Source organism: Nycticebus coucang, chromosome 3, assembly GCF_027406575.1.
Source record: "Nycticebus coucang isolate mNycCou1 chromosome 3, mNycCou1.pri, whole genome shotgun sequence".
NCBI lineage: Eukaryota > Metazoa > Chordata > Mammalia > Primates > Lorisidae > Nycticebus > Nycticebus coucang.
This window is the reverse complement of record NC_069782.1, coordinates 125,709,629-125,733,635: the sequence shown is the minus strand read 5'-3', so window position 1 is coordinate 125,733,635 and position 24,007 is coordinate 125,709,629. Positions and strand designations below refer to the sequence as shown.

At 36.7% G+C, this 24,007-nt stretch overlaps 1 protein-coding gene and 1 non-coding gene across 2 annotated transcripts in view; both read left to right on the top strand.

The window, feature by feature from the left end:
• TM9SF3 (transmembrane 9 superfamily member 3) overlaps positions 1 to 24,007 on the top strand; it is a 67,204-nt gene that overhangs the window by 11,307 nt on the left and 31,890 nt on the right. Inside the window, exons 3-7 of the mRNA XM_053583337.1 lie at positions 9,853 to 9,975; positions 12,554 to 12,714; positions 13,760 to 13,837; positions 18,212 to 18,343; positions 20,499 to 20,665. Of these exons, the coding sequence (XP_053439312.1) occupies positions 9,853 to 9,975; positions 12,554 to 12,714; positions 13,760 to 13,837; positions 18,212 to 18,343; positions 20,499 to 20,665 (661 nt within the window). The remainder of the gene's footprint in view (positions 1 to 9,852; positions 9,976 to 12,553; positions 12,715 to 13,759; positions 13,838 to 18,211; positions 18,344 to 20,498; positions 20,666 to 24,007) is intronic.
• Positions 19,233 to 19,339, top strand: LOC128582762 (U6 spliceosomal RNA). The gene has a single exon (XR_008379207.1). It is a non-coding gene; the product is annotated as a U6 spliceosomal RNA (small nuclear RNA).

Below are 24,007 nucleotides of genomic sequence, written 5' to 3'. Positions count from 1 at the left end.
TGTGAACATTAATGCAATCATGGGGTACAATGTGCTGTTTTGTATACAATTTGAAATATTTTCATCAATAACATAGCCTTCATGGCATTTCCTGGTTTCTGGTTTCTGGAGATATTTTCTTTTTTTTTTTTTTTTATTGCAGTTTGGCCGGGGCTGGGTTTGAACCCGCCACCCTCTGCATATGGGGCCGGCGCCCTACTCACTGAGCCACAGGCGCCGCCCTCTCTAGAGATATTTTCATCAAACTGATTAACATAGCTTTTCATTTATATTCTACACTTAGTAAATTTCACGTGTACCCTTGCATAGGCATTTTTTTGTACATTGAACGGAAGGTTGAGTAATTGAATTCTTGCAGGATCTTTAATCAGGTGTCTTGGTTTTTGAATAGAGCATAGATCTTGTAATCAGGAGCTTTGAATTTTTTTTGGCTGGGGGGGACTTTGAATTTTAATTCCATTTCTTTTACTGTATTGATTTTTAGTAAAGTTGTTTACTCCAGTTTTGACTTTGCTGGCTCAATGTACGAGATGAGTAGAAACTGACTTCTGGTATTTTTAGTACTTTGGGGTGAAAGATGTTAATGAGATATTTCCAAGATAATTTTACTTTAATTTTTATTTGTTAAATTTTATTTTTGTTTTTAGGACTTTTTGGTTATTTCTGAAAATAGATATACTATAATACATATTCTTTTTTCCCCCTTATATTCCTTGGGGCATAATTATAAAATTAAGTTGTAAACTTAAACCACAACAGCCTGACCTATAATTTTGTGAATCATTGTAAACATGCCCTGGTGCTTGGGTTTTGCCAAATCTTTTTTTTTTTTTTAATTTTATTTATTTATTTTTTTCAGACAGAGCCTCAAGCTGTCACCCTGGGTAGAGTGCTGTGGCATCATAGCTCACAGCAACCTCCAAGCGATTCTCTTGCCTGAGCCTCCCAAGTAGCTGGGACTATAGGCGCCCACCACAATGCCCGGCTATTTTTTGGTTGCAGCCATCATTGTTGTTTGGTGGGCCCCGGGCTGGATTTGAACCCACCAGCTCAGGTGTATGTGGCTGGCGCCTTAGCTGCTTGAGCTACAGGTACCGAGCCTGGGGCTTGGGTTTTAATTAATTAGGTAATTTGAGTATTTAATCACAAATAAGGAGAAAATATAAACTGGAATGTATGATCTTTGAGAACCTTGATACTATACTTAATCATTGTCTTTGTTTTTTTTGCTGTAAAGGAATACCTGCAGCTTCATAATTTATAAAGAGATTTATTTGGCTCATGGTTCTGCAGGCTATATAAAAAGGTTGTACCACTGTCAGTTTCTGGTGAGGGCCTGAGGCTGCTTCTATTCATGGTAGAAGAAGAAGGAGAGCTGGTGTATGCAGAGATTAGTTGGCTAGAGATAAACCTAGAGAGAGGAGAGGAAGTACTAGGCTCTTTTCAACAACTAGTTCTTGCAGGAACTAAAAGTGAGATCTCACTCACTCCCACGAGAATCACACCAAGCCATTAATGAAAGATCTGGCCCCAAGATCCAAGCACCACCTCCCACCAGGCCCCACCTACACTTGGTCTTTTTTCATATTTTGTGCACATTTCTAGTTTATTAAAGAGGAACTGGTAAGAGAGATTAGGTAAAACTCCTGAGCCCTACTTTGCTACTATGTACAGATTTCATCAGCTTTTGAAATCCTTACCCATATTTACTAAAGAAGAGTACTCATTCAGCAATCTTAAATTCTCTTCTTTTATTAGATCATAGAGGCTGAGATGAAGAGATTATTTGAATAGATTAAGTTGGTTTTCATGGGCTAGAAAACTGGGGTTTATTGTATTTCAAACTAAGCTAAGCACTTTCAAATTAATGAAGAGCTAGCCTGGTATACCCCTGAGAGTTGATGGTTCTTCAGGATCTTGTGAACTGTTCACGTCCAGCATGAATATGCTGCTAAATAAGTGGTCCAGATGAAACAGTAAATGCTGATTAGAGTTATGTTCCCTCTCTGCTGTAGCCCTTTGCTTGCTGCTATTCAAAGGTAAAGTTGATCATGTACTAGAAAGTCTTCTGATTGTTATTTATAGTAGCATAACATTTAAAAGGTAGGATGCACCTCAGAGATTATGTCATCCATTTCTCTAGATGGAGGCCTAGATGAATGAAGTGATTTGCTCATGGTATATCGTAGCAAACTGATAATGTAATGGAAACTAGAACATTCTGTCTCTCTGTGAACTATAGAAATATTTAGTGTATATTGTTAATCTTTGATCCTTTACATATTTGATTTTTAAAGATTCTTCTGAAGATAATGTTCAAATAAAATAAAATTTTAGAAAAGTGGAACCAGAAAATAAAATATTAATGTGTGCATACTTCTTTTTTTTTTTTTGTAGAGACAGAGTCTCACTGTACCGCCCTCGGGTAGAGTGCCGTGGCGTCACACGGCTCACAGCAACCTCTTAACTCTTGGGCTTACGCGATTCTCTTGCCTCAGCCTCCGGAGCAGCTGGGACTACAGGCGCCCGCCACAACGCCCGGCTATTTTTTGGTTGCAGTTTGGCCGGGGCTGGGTTTGAACCCGCCACCCTCGGCATATGGGGCTGGCGCCCTACTCACTGAGCCACAGGCGCCGCCCGAGTGCATACTTCTTTTTAAACTAAAAATTCTGTCAGGCTAAATCAATTTATCATTTTATAAAATGATGATCACTGAAGGGGCTATTTTGAGGAACTAATGATAATCTAAGTCTAATGTAGGATGGTTGTCACTTAAGATTTTATGTATAACTTTCTTTTTTTGTTCTTAAAAGTATTACATACTACCACTAGATGAATATCCTGTATTGAGACCATTTAAAAAAAATACATTAAATACAGAAGGGCAAACATAGATTAGGCATGCTTGCACCAGGCCTGAATTTATTATTAGGCATGCTTGCACCAGGCCTCTAATTTTAAAGGGTACCTCTTAGACAGAATCTTGCTTTTATAGAGTAGAAAGAACATGTGCTTTACAGTCAGAGAGGCTCCTTGCATCCTATTTCCACTTCTGCATCCTATTTCCATAGGTGGTCCATCCAGGACCACCTATGTGGTCCTGGGAAAGATAGGAAATTCTGTTTGATGGAATTGTCAGATTTCAATGAAGTAATGCATGTGAAGCATTATTCAAAGTTCCTGTTATATAGTTTATATTTAAAAAAATGGTAGTTCTTATGAATACTAATAGTACGTCGTGTGTGGTGTGTAGTTCCAGCTTGATTTTGTGTCAGACATTATGAAATGTTAAATTAGTTTATTGATTATAGAATTTATCCCCAAGTTGCTGCATTAGCTTATTGCAGTAGCATTCTTACCATTGCATCCTTAGCTATTAAGACATAGTAAGCTTTTAATAAATTGTCAAGCACCCAGACCATTTGTGCCTATTTGTTCTCATGATGATTGGTTCGTTATGATCATTAGATGATCTGGAATAGTAATTCTTAACCAGGGGAGGTCACTCCCCCACCCCCACCCCTGTGCCCATTTGAGAATTCCTATAGTATAATGAAGGATGTTAATTGTTAAAAAAAAAAATCGGTGACTTCTAGAGGTTTCCTTTCTTCCATTTAGTTTATTGATCTTCCTTGAATTTTGTCTTCCTTGACTATCTCACCTTAACAGGGGGATGTAATTATTTTATAAGGATTTCTTCCCTGGAGTGAGTTGGTAAGATGAAAGTACTGCATGCAGATAAGAAGTGGCAAGGGCTGCCTAGAGGCTTACATATTTCTGTTTCACTGAGTCTCAATCTTGGCTTTTCTCATCCTCACTATGCAATATTTCTCTCTAGATATCTGCCTCGGTGACATAAGCCTCATTGCAAAGGGTGGGGATAAAGGCCTGCGGGGTGGCTTGTCTTCTCATTCAGCCTGAAGATTTTTACGTAAGGTAGTCTCCCCACACTGTTTTTAGTCTGTTCCCGCTGTCCCTGATTCTGGAGCTTCTCTGATTTAAGTTCTCTAAAGTAAGGCTTCTCTTGTTTCCTGCAGAGGTTGAGATGATGGTAGAGTGTTTAGCTGTATGATGGATAGAGGCAGGGACTGGGCTTCCAGTCTCTCCATATACGTGTTTGTGTATAGTTCCCCTGTGTGTTTACCCCTACAACTATACCCCTATCTTTTGAGGTCTATGGTGCCATCAAGTTCAGAGTGACTCTTGGATTCTGTGACATCCTTTTATAGGTATACCTCTTCTGTTATATTTTTCTCTGTTGTGTTGTCATCCTACTCCTGTTTTCCATTTTTTCAAAAATTTGTTGAAATCTCTTATCATCTTTTTGTCTTTGAGGACTTCTGTCCTTTTTATTTCTTTACTGACATTTTAATGGGCTTCAGGAGGGAGAAGAAACATACTTGTGATTAAATCTGCCTTGTTTAATTGGAAATCTGGAAAGTTGATGCAATATTTTGTCCTGTTGGTTTTAGCCAGGCCAAATAATTTGATTCTGAAATTTGTCTATTCTTATTAGTGATTTCTTAGACCTGTGTTAACTGTAAATTTGAAAGTATTATTCAAACCATTGATAACATTGTTCTCATCCAGATTGACATCTATCTTTTTTTGTTTTCAACCAAATGTTGAAACCAAATGTGTGTGCGTATATATGTGTGTGTATATATATATATATATATGTATGTATTCTTTTTTTCTGAGTTTAACAGTGACATAGGTTCAGTGTATACAATTTAGGAATTATAGAAAAATATTTTTAAAAAATCACTTGGCTATGTTAATAATTACCAATAACATTTTGTTGTATTTTCTTCAGCCTTTCCTTCTTTTTTTCTGTTCATTACATTGTATGTAAAAATTTAGTTCATGTTCCATGAATATGTTTTTTTTTAAGTTTATTTAACAAATCGTTGTATAGTGCTTAATTAACAGGTGCTGTTCTAAGCACTTCTAACTCATTTAATAAGTTATATGTTTTTTTTCTTAAATTTTTTTGTTGAGACATAGTCTTGCTGTGTTGCTCAACTTCTAGGCTCAAGTGATCCTCCCACTTGGACCTCCCAAAGCTATGGGATTACAGGCATGCGCCCTCTCTTCTCAGCCTGTATCGTTTTTATTCTGCTTTTTTCTCCTAAGTTTGTCCTTATATAGTTAATTACTCCTTTTAAAATGTGGCTATATAGTATTCTATAACTTGGATACTGTAATTTTCCCCCATTTCCCAGGTATAGGATATTTTGATCTTACCTTTCATCCTTTTTTCCTTTTCTTACCTTACTTTACCTACCATCCTTTTTTTCTTTTTCTGCTTTTTTTCAGAATAACAGTGCATTTGGCTTTCCTTGCACATAAGTATTTTGATGCATCTCTGAATCTTTTATTAGGATAGATTCTTACAAATAGAATTACTGAATCAAAGGGTATAAACGTACTTAAGACAGTTCTTGAGAACTATAAATACCACATAGCCATTTAGAAAAAAAATCGTACAGTTTATACTGCTAGTCAGGTGGGTCACTTAATCAGCACTTTTTATATGTGCACCTTTATACAGGCATCTGTAGTTTTTTATAGTAGTTTAATTAACTATGAATATACTGATTTTTCTAGTCCTTATTTTCCTTTAATTTATTCAGCAGTTATCAAGTGTCTTACTGTGTTCTGGCACAGTTTGTAAGCTCTGGATATACAGAGTTCAGCTGGGAGCTCTGGGTTCGGGGATCCATGGACTCTCCGAAATTGCACACTTAATTTTATGTGAATGTGCATTTTGGCTTGGGGGGTGGGGGGAGTGCAAGGGAGATACCACTTTCATTGGGTCCTCAAGGGATCTGAGGTCCAAGAAGGAAATCTAAGAACATTGTAAATTTGTTGGCACTTTCTATCCTTAAAACAACTCTGGGAAGGAGATAGATGTTATCTCTGTTTTACACTTGAGGGAACTGAGGTTAAATGACTTGCTTTTTTATTCATATAGCTAATAGATACTGAAGCTCACCTTTCTGCTCATTTCTCTATTAATTTGTCTATATCGATTTCATGAGACTGCCAACTGCTGCTGAGTTTGAGGGAGAGTCTCTTTTTCCTATTTAGTAATGTTATCACAAGAGAAAGTAAACGAAGTGTGGCATCATGTGTTCTTAGAGAATTCATGAATAATTATAGTATCACATTTTTTCTCAATCCTTTCACTGCCTATTTAATTATTAGTTTGGAGTTTTATTAGAAATTGATGATAGACTATTGGTGTATAGTTTCCAGAATCTACCTAACTTTGCTTTCTATTTGACAGATATTGTTAACATTTGCCACTTTACAACTTTGGTTTTATTTTTTTTTCCCACAAAATGTCTTTACGTTGGTAAAATGTATTGCATCTTCAGAATACCTTGGTGTATGTTCCATATGAGAAAGGTATATCCTATTGTAATTTTAAAGCAGTGATTTGTGGTAGCATATTTTTTCAGATTGTTTGCTAGTTGTGTAGAATACTGAACAGTGATTCAGCATGTTCATACATATTGTATTAGTTATCTTCAAAGAGCCTCCCTCCTGAGAGAAGTGTTGTTTGGGTTGGACAGTCATACTCTTCAGTTATTTATGATTGTATTTGTCTACATGTCTGGAAGAGGAATTTCATTAAAATATGACCAGCATTCTTTTTACAGCCTGCCATAATGATAGGGTTTTCCTTTTATAGTAGCATTGCTTTTCCAGAGTTTATATCAATGAAAGATAATCTTCAAGATCTCTTTGTCAATCCTGAGAGACTCTCCTGCAAAATTTCATTTGTTTAGATTTAGCATTTTCTCCTTCTGTACACACACACACACAAATTCATACACAGTTGCCTGTATAAAGGTGCATACCCTATTGCACATTTATCTAGTAGTTTTCTTTTTTGATTTTTTTTTTTTAATTATGCTGTTAAAAATTGTTGACTTTTGTTTGTGTTTTTGTTTAGTGCCTAGTCTATGCAAGGTACTGACACAGGTATATCTGGGGATAAAAGGGATATAATCAGTTATGGGCAAAACTTTCAAAATCTACTGGTGCTTTTGAGTTACTAAGGTGCTGATGTGAGGTAGAAAGTGGTACAGGCGTACAGGCCATAGGCAGGTATGGAAAAGAGGCAGAGGACTTCAGAGGAAGTGGCAGTCATTGGGGGGGGCGGGGGGGGCGTTGAGAGGTAAGGGGTGTGGGGAATCAGGAACTACTTATGGAGGAAAGGGGGTTGGGATAGGAGAGATTTTTTTTTTTTTTTTTTTTTTTGTAGAGACAGAGTTTCACTTTATTGCCCTCGGTAGAGTGCCGTGGCATCACACAGCTCACAGCAATAGGCGATTCTCCTGCCTCAGGCTCCCGAGTAGCTGGGACTACAGGCGCCCGCCACAACGCCCGGCTGTTTTTTGGTTGCAGTTTGGCCAGGGCTGGGTTTGAACCTGCCACCCTCGGTATATGGGGCCGGTGCCCTGCTCACTGAGCCACAGGCGCCGCCCCGGGATAGGAGAGATTTTAGGCTAGACATTTGAGGTAGAGTTAATAGCATGAGGAAGAAAGCTCAGAGGCTAGGGGAGCACAAAGTATGTGGGATGATAGGTTAGTTGGGAAGCAGAGAGTTGAACTAAAGTTCAGACTGAGGAATCTTTAAAAACTTTATACAGGTAAATGTCATATCATATATTTCAGTGGTTTTGCAGAGGTAGCTGTGAGGTCTCCCACAGAGGCTGGAGTTGTTTGCTGCCCTTTTGCCAGCACCTTCCTTGATTCTGCCTGTGCCTCTATAGCTGCAGTTGCCTGCTGCCTTTTGTTTATTACCACAGTCCATGGAGACTCCATTACAGAACTTCCTGCTGCCATTCTCCTACCCTCTCATGTTTCACTGCTGTGCTTCAGTTTTTACCATTATGAAAACCTTAAATTCCTTGCTGCCTACAAGGGCCTAGGTAGAAAGACAATCTGTGTGGGAGTCATTGTTGTAGGAAGTCAAATTACTTTCCTACTTTGAAGGTGAGAATATTTCTCCATCTTTCTTCCATGGGACTTTGGAGTTTGCTGTCATCTTTGGGGTTCTCATTTTGGGATACCTGCACTGGGCTGATGTATAATAAGGGGAAGCTGTTTTCTCTGTTGAGGGCTGGGGAGATGTATTTCTGGGTATCTTGAATTGTGACTTAGATTGCTCTTATAGAGATAATATTGAAGGTAGCCATTAAATTCATGGTTGAGGTATAGTTTATGTTTAAGAGGTTTGATCAATTTTTAAGAAGTTTAGTAATGTTTCTTTGGAAAAAATCCATTTCAGATTCTATTTTTTTTTTTTTTTTTTTTGACGGGGAGTCTCACTATGTCACACTCCATAGAGTACTGTGGTGTCACAACTCATAGCAACCTCAAACTCTTGGGCTTAAGCGATTCTCTTGCCTCAGCCTCCAAGTAGGTGGGACTATAGGCGCCCGCCACAACATCTGGTATTTTTTGTTGCAGTTGGCATTGTTTGGCAGGTCTGGGCTGGGCTTGAACCTGCCAGCCTTGGTGTATGTGGCTGGCACCCTACTAACTGAGCTATGGGCACCAAGCCAACATTTCAGATTCTAAATAACCGATATTGTAGGCCAAAGATAGTATAGAACTTAAAATCAAACCTTTGCTTTCTTTCTTGTTTTTAAGATTGATTGATTTCTTTCTCTCTCTCTTTTTTTTTGAGACAGAGTCTTACTCAGGGTAGGGTACTATAGCATCATAACTCACAGCAACCTCAAACTCCTGGGCTCAAGCGATCTTGCTTCAGTTTTCTATTTTTAGTAGAAATGAGGTCTTGCTCTTGGTCAGGCTGATCTTGAACTCTTGAGCTCAATCAATGCACTTGCCTTGGACTCCCAGAGGGCTAGTATTACAGGCGTGAGTCATTGTGCCTGGCCTAAGATTGATTTCTTAAGTTTTTTCTAATTACGTTAGTAATACAGTAGAATCTGCATCATTGATCATGTACCTACATTGACCACCTCTGTAAGTTGACCTAATTTTCATGCAGCAGGCCTAGTTTCTTATGTTGACCACTTTTGTATGTTAATCAGTTTGTTACAGTCCCTTGGGTAATATACTTCTACCATATACCAAAATAATTTAATCCTTTTGATTAATATCTAGAGTGCAGACTTTTTGGATTTTGTTTTATTAGAAATATAAGCACATTTTTGAAATATTAGGTTTATAAGTTTGGGAATCATTTGAACAGAATTACGTTATCATGGCAATATTTTTGAAAGCAGCCAGGAGTGGAAATGACTCATCTTTGGGGATTTTCAGGTAATTTATAAATAATAATAACTGGTGGTTAGAGGTTTGCCTTTTAATCTTCCTAATTATAAATAGTCACTGGGATTTTTTATAGAATCTGTGGCCTTTAATGACTTGTATTTCTAAGAATGTTAAAATAAATGTTTATTTCAGAGATCTTACAGCTAGAAATTGTTTCTATTTAGGATCATGTTCTTGAACTTTTGTATGTTAAGTGAAAACTTAATTGTTTGAAGTTTTTTATTTTTTAAAATAAATTTAAATTTACTTTACAAATGTTCTTATGTAATTTTCTTTATGTAAATATAGGATGATTTCATTTAAGGTAATCTTTGAAAATAATGATAATTAAAATTCTTTCAGTATAAAAAATCATAGTGTATACAAAAGAGGAAAGAATAAGGTACAGGACCTTCATATATTTATCACCCAGATTCAAGTATTATGAATATAAATTTTAACTTCAGGAAGTGTTGGCTTTTTTCTTCTGTTAATTTTCTTGTAACTATTTTGCAAGCAAGTAGGCTAATATGCAATTTTTATTTTATGCAGATGATGTAATGCCAGCTACTTACTGTGAAATTGACTTAGATAAAGATAAGAGAGATGCATTTGTGTATGCCATCAAAAATCACTACTGGTACCAAATGTATATAGATGACCTACCAATATGGGGTAAGTACTATATGTTGTATTTAAGGTTTGGGAAAATTCGCACAATGAGTAAAATTTATGCAATGACTCTTCTGGAGATTGTATACTGCGTCATGATATAAATGTTTTTTTACTATTGTCCATATAATGATTTTAATACCAATTTTGTACTGCCATATTACTTGAAGAATTTTTGACATTGCCAACCTTACATGAAACTTCCCCAAAATAAAACTTTGTAAGTATAATTTTTCAGAATCAAGGAAAGGTACTTGGAACAATCTGACAAATCCTTCTGCTCCCATTTTTCTCCTGATTTATTTTAACTTGTTTTTTTAAATACAATTAAAGTGACTAGGATTTTGAAGTTTAATTTTGCTTTTTTCTTATGTGGTACTATGGTAATATGTGGTATAGTTTTTAGATATGATAGTTTTTTGAATGTCTTGTTTTGTTAGTTCCAGTGTTATTTTCCCAAACTCTTAATATTTAAAAACTTACGTTTTTTTCCCTTATCAATATTTAATGGAGAAGAGGTGTGGCATAGTTTTTGCAAATTTTGCATAGTCCAAAACTGATTTGTGTTAGACTTGACTAAACTATTTAAAAAGCAAAGCATAGGCAGCGCCTGTGGCTCAAGGAGTTGGGCGCTGGTCCCATATGCCGGAGGTGGCGGGTTCAAACCCAGCCCCAGCCAAAAACCACAAAAAAAAAAAAATAATAAATAAAAAATAAAAAGCAAAGCATAGTCAGCATGTTTGATCATATTTTTCTTTTTCTGTTTTGTCTGTGGATATCTGCTATTGTATGATTAGTGTTTCTTCTAATTCTTAAAATTGTTAGTAGACTACTGTGCTCTGAGCATATCAGATCAGAATTTAATATTATACTAAAATGAAATTTATAAGAAAGTTAATCTCAAAAGATAATTGTATACATCATTACCATGTTGCATGTTAATTAAGCATAGGTAGTAGCACTTCATATAGATGATGGTAATTACTATTACCACGACACAGATATTTCTGTGATCAGTTCTGAGGGCAAGAGGAAGATGTGCTATATATTCACTCAAGATTCCTGAATCTGTAGTTCAGGAAAATCCACTGGTCTGGGCTTCCTGTGTTTTTGGTGAGAGAACAGAGTCCTCCCCCATTCTTTTCTAGTGCTTATAGGTTTTTTTGTCAGGATCTTTAGTTTTTTTTTTTTTTTTTTTTAGTCATTGCTGTTAGCCTCTTTAGCTACTGTGGTTTCCTATGTTAAAATAAATTTTTTTAGCCCTGGGATTTCAGGATCTGCCATGTTTGGGGAGAGTATTTTGAATGTCCTAGAATGTCTGAACCATGGGGAATCCTTATCAGAATTCTTGAGGTAAAGGTTTCAGAGTCTTTTAAAAGCGTCTTGGAGAAGAGCTTCTTATTTGGTGTGATTATATTGTCATTTCCAAAGTTTGGTTTTCAGAGTTGATAGGTAAATAAACCTTAATGAAATTAATTATTATTGGTTATGAGTTATATTTAAAAAGAAAAATGTTAAAAAATTATTAGAAGGATTTTATTATTCCTCTGCCACCCCAATAAAACAAAACTGTACTTCTTGAATTTATACCAATTAGAATCTCTTCATTTAACAACCAAATAAAAAATGATCATTTTTTTTCCTAATACTTTAATGGGATGCATTGACCATAGGGAGAAAGCCCTAAGGACTGTAAGCCTTTGGGGAAGTATCTGGGCTTAGTTAGGTAAGGAACATTAAATAAGTGCTCAATAGTTTGAGGGTTCAAGGGCTGGAAGTTCCCACCTATTGCGCTTACATTGTGTGGATTTTTTCCTTCCAGTATCCCAAGTCATGATCAAAATGGTCATTTTAAACTATTGCCTCATTACCATTTACCTTCAGTGTTGCTTTCATTTTGATGACTTTGCAGTGTTCCTTTCATTTTGATGACACCAATACTTGAGGTGTAAAAAAAGAGAGTTTAGTTTGGGTACCGGTATATACATGTATGCTCTGTCTCATGAGCAATGGGTAGATCATAGGTTATTAGAGAAAGTACTGGACTGGGCCTCTGGAAACCTTGGTTTTAATTTTGGTTTGACCACTAGTAGCTGGGTAACCTTGACAGATGGTGATATAGCACTTGCCTGAAATTTTGAGGTATTAGGAAGTCTGTACATACAAAATGTTAATTGTTCTAAGAAAATTATACTAATGACAAAACATGAACTTTGAGGATCAAATTGGTGATAATTTATGCTGAGCTATTTATCACTTTTTCACTGTGGTATGATCATGGTGTATGTTTGCTAAGTAGCTAATGAAGAGTCCAACTTACACTTTCACTTTATTCTAACCATGAAGAATAATGGTAGTATTTCTTTTTTAAAATAAAAAATATGGGCGGCGCCTGTGGCTCAAGGAGTAGGGCACCGGTCCCATATGCCGGAGGTGGTGGGTTCAAACCCAGCCCTGACCAAAAAAAAATAAAAAAATAAATAAAATAAAATAAAAAATACTTTCAATGAGCTTTTAGCTTCTAGGGTATTTTAAATATTAAATCATATTATCTTGTATAAAGTGTTTTTTTCTTTTGTAGGTATTGTTGGTGAGGCAGATGAAAATGGAGAAGATTATTATCTTTGGACCTACAAAAAACTTGAAATAGGTTTTAATGGAAATCGAATTGTTGATGTTAATCTAACTAGTGAAGGAAAGGTGAAACTAGTTCCAAATACTAAAATACAGATGTCATATTCAGTAAGTATTAAAATACTTGTAAGGAGGAAGTAGTATTTGTAACCTGAAATCAACAATTAAGTGTGTTGTTAATGAAAATGTAGCTTGAAATGGGACACAACAGATTATTATTAAACTGTATTTTCTCAGTGTACCCAAGTAAGCTTCCTGAAAACAAGGAGATTTGCTTCAAATCTGTAGTATTAGATACAAGTTTTAAGCATTTGCAAGATCTACTATTTTCTGTAATGAAGTTTGCTATTATAACTAGGTAGTTAGAGTAACCCAGCCATGTATGTTCATGGTTACGTTTTTAGATTGTAATACTTCCTTCTGTTTCTCTTTCCTTTTTACTATTGCTGTAGTAAATAGTAAAGTAGAGTTGATGCTGTATTGAGAGTTGCTGGATAAGGCATAGTTACCATGGCTTGCTTTGTCAGTTGGAGTAATATATACCTGCAGAGTGAGAGCTTATGAAACCCCTTCAGCAACTGTCAAGCTAGTTCTATTCTCTTAGGCTTAAAAATAGTGGAAAGGAGAGAGAAATACAATGTAGTAGGTCTCTTTCTTTGTTGTTTTTAATCCTACTGAAGTGAGTCCATTGCTAGTGGCCAATTTTGAAAGTTTTTTAAGCTTTGTGCATGTGTACCTAGGGCAAATCATGTTTGTGTAACTGAACTTACAAAGAAATTTGATAGTTGTGAGATAAGCAATACGACCTAAAAATAAAGATGGACAGATTGTTATTTTAATTGGTTTAAACACTTGGCAATGTGAGCTTGTGCTTTATTGCATTTCAGGCCACAAAATCTAAGTTAGCAATAGGAAATAGTCCTTATAAACTTGAAGTGATCCCTCTAAGGAAAGTTGAAAGTTTTGAATACACAGAGGAAGAACGTTGGTTAGTTTTATCATACTTGTTTCAATTTCTGATATTGTCAGTGACATTCTACCAATTTCTCTAGTTAATTTAAGTATGTAAATAGGTCTAAATTTTGCTCTGAGTTTTGTCATCAAATTATTTGTTTACTGGCCTTTATTTTTAAATGAAAAAATTTGTTTTCAGGTAAAATGGAAAAAGTCAGATGTAAAATTTGAAGATCGGTTTGACAAATATCTTGATCCATCCTTTTTTCAACATAGGGTAGGTACATAGTTCATGTATTTTAAGATACTGAGTATGTGCACCAATCAGTTTAACAAATACTGGGTTATCTGCCATATGCAGGGCATTGTGTCGAGGGCTGTGCATTTCAGGATTTAACTAATGGTGATCTCACATGTGAACTTGAAGTCATGAGGATGATGTGGAGTTTTAGAAGAGCAATCTAACACTCCCTTCTTCATGCCTCGAGTGTAAATCAATTAAGAGATATACAAGGAAGAATACAACACACGAGAAGCCAGAATATCACTGATAAGCCTATTTTGGGAGAATGTGGCTTGTATTCATGGTCAAGTGGACTGACTTCTTATTGCTAAAACTCAGAATTAGGAAGACTTAACACACTCAGAAGATATTGGACTATCGCAAGCTTCCCTACATGGGCACCTGTCCTTGTAAAACCTACAGTGTGGAGAAAAAACAATGTGTGCATCCTCTGGAAAGGAAGGACAGAATGAGAGAATGACTGAGGCCAGGAGTTTTTCCTAGTAGAGGTTCTTCCATGTAGAAAGAAACATCAAGGAGGGAAGAAATGCCACCCACGCCTCCTAACCCCCATAAAACAGATACAAGGTGAATCTCAGTTCATAAGACAGTGCCATTGGTACTAGTTTTGAACAAGTAGTTTAGTAGTTCTGTATAGCAAATAACATACTTTATTTTGGTGATTCCCTCCTTCAAGGATGGAGATAAAAAGGCATAGGGGATATATATTCAGGAGTTTCTTCTGTAATTACTACCTTTTCTTTCATTTTATCTAATCTTTATGACGAAAATTCTGAAGTTTTATTTATCTTCTAGTTTTGAGATGGCCCATAAACCATTTTGTGGTTTCACATTTTTATATTGCTGCTAGGTTTTCTGCATAGACTCTACCAGAACCTATCACTGCTTCTAATCTTCCTCAGGGTCCTGGGATTTAAAAAATTAAGGAATTTAGGCTTGGCACCCATAGCACAGTGATTATGGCACCAGCCACATAGCTGGGTGTTGTGGTGGGCACCTGTAGTCCCAGCTACTTGGGAGGCTGAGGCAAGAGAATCACCTAAGCCCAAGAGCTGGAGGTTGCAATGAGCTGTGATGCCACTGCACTACTACCAAGTGTGACAAAGTAAGACTCTGTGTCTAAAAAAAAAAGGAGGTGAGGTAGCTCAGGCCAGGGTGGTAGCAGTGTAGGTGATGAGAGGATGTTAGATTGTGAATATATTTTGAAGTTAGAGCCAGCTAGACTTCCTGGTTGATGGGAAAATTAAGAAGGGTGGCACAGCAGGGATGGGGAACCTGCAGCTTCAAGGCCACAGGTGGTGGCTCTCCAGATCCCTAAGTGTGGCCCCTGAACTGGATCACAAAAAAATCTCTTGATTAAAAGGATTTGTTCTGTAAAATTTTGATTTAGTCAAATCCCACATTCAGGGATCCAGAAGGCAACATGTGGCCCTGAGGCCTCAGGTTCTTTACCCTGCTAGAGTTTTCAGTATGGAAATGGAAGATACCATCTGAATGGAGACGGAAGTGTAGACTTGTAAGGAGTTTGACTGCTAAAGGGAGCACAGAAATGGTGCAGTAGCCAGTAGGGGAGGTGGTGTCAAGAGTTAGGAGGTTTTGTTTTGTTTTAAAGATACGAGGAAAACATATGTTGATGAGGTTTGATGGAAAGTGAAAAACTCATGTTACAGGAGAGGGAGGGAGAATTACTGCAGCATTTTGCTTAACCAGGCGGGAGAGGATGGGGTCTACTGTTTAAGTGTGGGGGTTGCTTCTAATGCAGTGACTAAAGGCACAGGCAGGAGAGCTAGAGCTGAGTTCAGACTCTGGCTCTGCTAGTTACTTACTGTACTTGGGTAAATGACTCAGTTCTTCAGCTTCTGTTCCCTTAATAGTGAAACAAGGATTATAATACCTTGAAGTTGTTGGGGAGTTTCATTTTGATGAACTAGATATATAAAAACCTAGTTCAGGGTGTGGCACACAGCAGGTGCTCAGTGGTATAGTCGTTTATCTCCAGTTGTGTTCTAAAATTTATGACTGAGTGTAGTGCTTCAAGATCAGCGACACTAGGGGGTGCTGGAGTGCAGCAGTTTGTAGGGTTAGTAAACCCCTTTGTAACATCAGGTTTCTTTGTTATTTTTGAGAAATATTTTCCTGGGTATAATAAAATTTCAAAATCACACAGAATTTCATAATTTGTAGAATAAATGTATGTTATAAAATGTCAAGTTAGTAGTATATTGTAATAAGTATTGATTTAAAGTTTATATGTTGGATTATATATATCTTAGATTAGAAAAGAACAGAGGGCATTGTTAGAAATTTTAGCATTTTAGGTCTTTCTTATTACTAAATGGTGACTATATAAAACTTTTTCTTTAAAAATGTGATAAATTTGACTAGAAGAGAATATATGTTGTATATTTTTTCCCTCTAATTTTTGCTTTTAAATTTGAATACACACCAAATGTTAGTTCCATTAGCAGAAGGAATCAGAAGCGAGTGTTATATGTGAAGCGGAAGATTCTGAGTTTACTTTTAGGGCAGTCTGAGGCTGAAATTCCAGAAAGACATTCAAGTAGAAATTACTGTAGTAGCAAAAGTCTAAAACATGAGTGAGAAAGAAAGCTAGAGATTTGGGGTGTGGTGATGGATGGAGGCTGTCATCATCATCGTCGTCATCATTGGAATACTAGTTAAAAGCTCTGAGAGCCTAAAGAAGTCACGTTGTACCTGGAGCGTCTGGAAAAGTTCACACAAGGTGGGAGGAGCTGGCAGTGAAGATGAAAGAGGAGAAGCAGTCAGTGCAGCAGAGTGGTGTAGTGTCAGGAGAGATCAGATGTGGCAGAGAGATCAAGGGGAATGAGGCAGGTAATTGACTACTGAATCTGTTTAGAAGGTCACTGCAGGCCTTTGAGAGAAATCTTGTGGGCTAAAGTGAGATTATTGTGTTTTTAAGGAAGTGAGGGAAGGAATGGTACATGTAGTCTCGTTTGAAAAGTGTGGGCATTGAAAGAGAAGTGAAAGGATCAGAAGAATGAGAAGACAAAAGATGAAGCAAGCACTTTAAAAGATAATAGTACTACTAATGTATTTTATTTGGTGTTTATGATGTACCATTATATGTATGTATTTATTACTTTTATTATCTTGTTCAAACCGTATGATGATCGCAGGGAAGAGATACCATTATAGACAAGGGTCTTTGGAGATTGCTAATGTTGGTGAAAGGTGAAAGATGAGGAGTGCAAAATGAGAGGGGAAAAGACACCTCCAAGAGTGAGTGAGATCTAGAGCCTACAGACAATATGGATTTCAGAGGAGAAAGCTTCTAGGAGATTGACAAGAGGCGTGAAAGGATAGGAGGATAAGTGTAGAAAGTTTGTGTCCTGCCAGATGATAGAAAGGATCACCAGCTGAAGTGAAGGCAGGAGAAAGGGTGGTGTTGGCACCTTGAGAGGAGAAATTGTGAAACTGTCTCTAGGTCTTTTTGGGATTTGAAATATAAATAAGGGAACAACTGAGCAGTGTTGCAGACATAGTTCAGGTCATATGCACTGGGTTCTGAGATGCAGTCCAAGATAAACAGTAGTGATTATGAACCAGAACCTGGCTTTGTGATTATGAACCAGAACCTGGACATAATGTGACTAATGTGTGGGTAAAGTCAAAGCCAAAGGCCTCAAGAACATTGAGGAGCTAAGGGGTACATTTCACTATTCTGTGTACCAGAAGTGGTTAATTTTGAAAGGACTGAATTTGAAAGGACCGAATAATGATGGTGACAGAGTGGAGAGGCTAGGCTAACTGGAAACAAGTGAAGCAAATCATTCAGGACAGTATGGCCTAAGTCTAGGGCAGCCAACTGTGATAGTTTGATCTTGGTATTTTAAGGAGGTTTTCAGGTTACTGTTCCATTAGGGAGAAGGGAACTAGCATATATATTTATTATTAAACCTTAAAAATCACTTACAACGTAAGTGTTAGTTCCTCTGTTTTTCAAATGAGAAAACTGAGATCACATAGCCAGAAATTAGTAAAGCCTGTGCTTAAAATCCAGGTCTATTTGACTGCTGGCCCATTTTTTCATAATATTTCATAGTGTATATCATCATTGTACTTTATTCATACAATAAATTTGATTTTAAAGATTTGTGTACATGATATGTTTTCAGTGTATATAAGGAAAGCCAATCTGTTAGCATAATGAATACTCATCCCCAGAGTGTCTAAGTTTGGACTTTTATCTACAAGATTTTAAAACACTGTATTTTTTTTGCCTTAACATCTAGTTGATATCATGAAACCCCTGAATTTTGTGACTGATAATTCATGTTGGTAACCTTTTATTTTCTGTTATTTTAGATACATTGGTTTTCAATTTTCAATTCTTTTATGATGGTGATCTTTCTGGTGGGCCTAGTTTCAATGATCTTAATGAGAACTTTACGGAAAGATTATGCCCGGTATAGTAAAGAAGAAGAAATGGATGACATGGTAAGCAAACATTTTACATGAAATATATGAAAACAGTTTAATTCAGTGTTTTTTCGAAAGTTGGAATGTAGATCACAGTTTCTGGCCAGGTGTGTTTTCAGAATTTTTAGGTGTTTTTATTTTTTGTTTTTTTTTAAGAGCCAGGATCTCATTTTGTCACCTGGGCTAGAGAATTGCAGTGATGTGATTAGAGCTCTCTGTTACCTCAAACTCCTGGGCTGAAGTGATCATCCTACCTTAGCCTCTTGAGTAGTCATATGCCACCATACCCAGCTAATTAAAAAAAAAATTTTTTTTGTAGAGATGAGATCTCACTATGTTGCCCTGCCTGGTCTTAAACTCTTTGTCTCAAGTGAACCTTCTGCCTTGGCCTCCCAAAATGCTAGGATTGTAAGTGTGAGCCACTGTGCCCAGCCCAGCAGAATTTTTAGGTCTTAGAGAGGTATAAAACTCCCAGTGTAGTCTGGGACCATGCCCTGTAATCAAAGATATTAACTTTTTAAAATCAAAACACATGAACATTCACCTTAAGTGGAGTAAATAAACCATGTATATAACCTCTTGTTATTTTAAAACAAATTTTGTCACCAATTAAGGCTATGTCAAACTTAAGAAAGAAAATTGCAAGCCTAGGAGGTTATAGGCCTATATTGGTAACTTTCGAATACTGTTAAATATTACATAAAATTCAAGGAATAGGTGGAAGGTTTATTTTACATTTAGTAAAAATATTAAGATTTGAAAGGTTTGTTTTCTAAATTTTTTACTAAATTATGGAACAAAAAGTATGTTCTCTATAATGTTATTGGCTATTTTATGTAAATATCTTCTATTAAAGAAATAGATTTGGTGAACACAGTTTAATTTTTTCAAATTTCATATTAACATAGTGCTCGCTCCAGCAGCACACATACTAAAATTGGAATGATACAAAGAAGATTAACATGGCCTCTGGGCCAGGATGACATGCAAATTTGTGAAGCGTTCCGTATTTTAAAAAACCAAAAAAAAAATTTCATATTAATATAAAGGTATAAATGTTTAGGTTACATTGTCTTCATTTCTAAGGTAAAGTTCAAGTTGTAGTCGAGCACTTTACCCAGAGGGCTTGTTGAACACCCAGAGTTTAAAATTTAAAATTTTAATTTTCTAAAGTATGTTATGAAGTATCATAGGAGTAGACGGAATATTTGGTGCTTCTCAGATATATATGACCAGGATTCTCACCTAAAACAGATTATCTTGAAGGACCTTCTTCCTTAAGAAACACTGTTTTAGGAACCCGTTAAACTGTTACAGAAACAATTTAAGGAACACTTGCTTATTCAGGCTGAAAAGTAAAAATTGAATTATTAAAAAAAATGCAATAGACAGCTAATTAAAAACATCCACATCTAGTGTTTTCCCCCTTTGTTTTCTTATATTCAGGGTTTTAAAGGACATTTCTACATTTTTAGGGCATCCAGTACTGGTTTTGATACTCTTCTTTTTAGCTGTCTGCCTGGCCCCTAGTTGTATATGAACTCCACTCATTATGTGAATGGCAGGAACAGTGCCCGAAAGTAATAGTAGGAGAGTCAGTGCACTGTTCTACCAGATTGACCATTTCATTTTGTTCCCAAACCTTTTCTTTTTCCAATATTTGAAATTCTCTGAACACAACCTCAGCATCTTAACATTGTAAGTTTTTTTTGGTGGGGGGAGACAGAGTCTCACTCTATCACATTGGGTAGAGTGCATAGCTCCAGAAACTTCAAATTCTTGGGCTCAAGCAGTCTTCTTGCCTCAGCCTCCTGAGAAGTGGGACTGCAGGTGTGTATCACAGCATCCGGCTAGTGTTTCTGTTTTTAGTAGAGAAGAGTCTTGCTCTTGCTCAGGCTGGTCTTAAACTCCCGAGTTCAAGCGATCCACCCGCCTTGGCCTCCCAGAGTACTAGGATTGCAGCATGAACCACCATGCCTATCCAACATTCTAAGTTATTAAGGCAATGATTATTTTAAATTTGAAATATCATTTCTCAATATTTTGGACCTCTTTGAATAGCTATAAATTTGGAGGGAAGAAACTTAACAAGTGTAATTTTTTACCTTTCTACTGTATTTTAATTTGATTCTGAATGATTTGCTTTCCTCTATTCATACACATCTGCATACAGGATAGAGACCTGGGAGATGAATATGGATGGAAGCAGGTGCATGGAGATGTATTTAGACCATCAAGCCACCCACTGATATTTTCTTCTCTTGTTGGTTCTGGATGCCAGATATTTGCTGTGTCTCTTATTGTTATTATTGTTGCAATGATAGAAGATTTATATACAGAGTAAGTGCCTGTACTTTATTACTTTTTTGTTGTAATCATTAGAACCTTTTAAGTCACTCATAATTAAATATTTGCTTATTTACTTGCTTATTTCAGTTAACTTAGAATTTATGGTAAATGCCATTAATGCAGGCAAATTAAATAATAATCTTCACCTAAAGTATTTTTTCTGTTACATGCTAAAACTTACTAGTATTACTGAACGTTTTGGTTAGTTATAGAGGTTATGTTTCATTACAGATAAGAGTAGAGGTTGAGTTGAATCCTGAGTTGTTTGACAAAGTGAATTGGCTTTTTTTTTTTTAATAAAGATACAATAGGAACTTATTGTATCTTTAATAAAGATACAATAAGAATCTCCCAGTTACTAAATTACTACTTCACATTTACCTCCAAAACTGGGAGACTTCTACAGAATAGATTGTATAGAATAGTAAAAAGAGTGATGGGAAAGTTATATGAGGTTAGAAAAATAGTTGGGTAACTTTAAAAAGTCCTGGGTCAGGTCAATATCTTACTTTTACCTGGCTTTTGGTACATTTTTCCTTGTCAAAAAACCATTTGCAAGAAAATTCTTGATTTGAGGTCTTTGAATTATAAGGCAAAGTTATACATTGACAGAAGATCTGAATTCCCTGTGGAATGGTCCTATAATCTTGTCCTCAGAGAGCCACACCTCTGTGGAGTAAACACACTCAGGTGCCTGAGTGGTAGTGATTGGAATTCAGGCATTCGAATACTGTCCCATGAAGTCCTTAGTCAGAATACTTTTCAGTGGTAATATTTCATATCTCTATTTCAGTTAATGTATTCTTTCTTATATATCCTTCACATTTGGTCGATAAGAATAGTTCTTTTTTTTTTTTTTGAGGCAGAGTCTCACTCCGTCCTTGGTAGAGTGCTGTTGCGTCACAGCTCACAGCAACCTCCAACTCTTGGGCTTAAGTGGTTCTCTTGCCTCAGTCTCCCAGGTAGCTGGGACTACAGGTGCCTTCCACAACACCTAGTAATTTTTTGGTTGTAGTTGTCACTGTTGTTTGGCAGGCCCAGGCAGGGTTTGAACCCGCCAGCTCTGGTGTATGTGGCTGGCGCCTTAGCCACTTAGCTACAGGCGCTGAGCCGAAAGAATGTTCTTTAGTTATGTAGTAAATATTTGACTTTATACTATTAAAGTTCCTCTGCCAATTAAAAGTTCCTTGAGAGTAAAGGCTAGGTCTTAACTTATCTTTACGTTTTCAAAGTACCTTCATATAGAGTTTTGTAAGTGGAAGGTACTCAGTCAGTGCTTGCTGAACTGAAGTGATTACGTATTAACTAACAAAGCTATTTCTCTGTAGTTTCTGTTAAGTTTCTTTAACAATTCTTTGCAATTAATCACCACATAGCTTTAAAATAATTAATCCAAACTTAAACTTTGGAGTTTTAAAGAGTAGTTGGTGAATTTTAGGGTATAATATATTTTAGATAAACTGAATCCTAAAAAAAAAAAAGACACCTTTCAAATATGCCAGGATGTTGTGCCTTACTTTAAATACTGGATTAAATTCATAATCCAGTCACTGACAGTGACTATTCCATCACATTCTTCTGAGCTACAAGAGGGTAACCTCTCTTAGAATCCAACTGTTTGCTTTGTCCCTTTTCAAAATGTTAGTTTTAGGGCGGCACCTGTGGCTCAGTAGGTAAGGCGCCGGCCCCATATACCGAGGGTGGCGGGTTCAAACCTGGCCCCGGCCAAACTGCAACCAAAAAAAAAAAATAGCCGGGCGTTGTGGCAGGCGCCTGTAGTCCCAGCTACTCGGGAGGCTGAGGCAAGAGAATCGCTTAAGCCCGGGAGTTGGAGGTTGCTGTGAGCTGTGTGATGCCATGGCACTCTACCGAGGGCCATAAAGTGAGACTCTGTCTCTACAAAAAAAAAAAAAAATGTTAGTTTTAAAACTTGGCAGCTCATTTGTTAATGTAGAAGCTCCTCCTCATAAAGACCTTTAACTTTTAGGAATAAGAAACAACTCTCTAATTCATGAGATTAGCAGGCTGGGATTAGCATTGTTATTTTGTAGCTTGCCATTACTGTAAATGGTTGTTCTCTGTTGTGTTTATTTGAAGTGAACATGATTAGCTATAAGAACTAGAGCAGTAATTATTATTGTGAAATAGAAGGGGCTAACGTTATTGAGGTTTCATGTCAGGTGCTTTATGCACATTAGATCCTTTAATCTTCACATCGATGCTTCAGTCAGATAGTGAAGGGACTAATTATTATCTCCATTCCTAATGAGGAAAGTTAAAGCTCAGAGAGGTTAAGTAATTTGATTGAGATCACACAGCTATTAGTAAAGGGTGTTAATAAACTGGGGTTTGAACTTAGGCAGTCTTACTCCAGAACTCTTTTCTTAATTTGCTGTGTAATGGAAATGAAAATAGTGATAATAATACAAAATGGTGATAAAATGAAAAATTTGCATATAAAATTGGGATGAATCATTCTAGAATAGGAATGATTGTAAAGGATAAAGAACAGATAATATGACATGAAAACAAATTGCTTCTGTGGTCATCAGCAATCAGAGAAGATAAATATTTTGAGGGTGTAGGTAGAGAGTTACCGTCGATGTGGATGCCTGTTAATATGTGACATGAACCCTTGAGAAGGCAAGGGTAAGCCTGGTAGCACTGCGGCTGCTCTCTGAAACTTTTTGTTGGAGTGTGGTAAGGTAGTGGCCAGTGTAGGCAAAACAGCTTCTTAAACGTTTCACCTTCCAGTTTTGGAGACGTGAATAAAGGAGGACAGGTCTTTTCTTCACAGATTTTTCAATGTAGTTGAAAATGGATTACTTGGTGTGTGTGTGGGGAGGTTTTATGAACAAAAAGGTAAAGGTTATATCTTACTTTTAGAGTTATGATGGATACTTACACTTTGATTTAGTGGAAATTTCTCTGGGGACTGCAAACTTACCAAGCTTAAATACCTGGTAGTCATTTTGGATTCTGAATGCCACAGGCAACCTATTTGTTTTTTTTTGTTTTTTTTTTTTTTTTAATTTGGCCGGGGCTGGGTTTGAACCCGCCACCTCCGGCATATGGGACCGGTGCCCGTACCCGCTGAGCCACAGGCGCCGCCCCACAGGCAACCTATTTGAATCCTTCTGATATTAGAAACTTTTGGCTACTATTAGACTGGTCTTAGACTGAAAGCTGCCTTTCTCTCTTTAGCATTATTAGGTCTAGGTCAGCCTTAACACCCATTATAACCAGAGAATGGGTCAAATTTGTTAACGACAGTCTGAAAGTAATAAATTAGTGCTTGTGATGTTTAATTAGGTTTTTGAAAAAAAACAAATT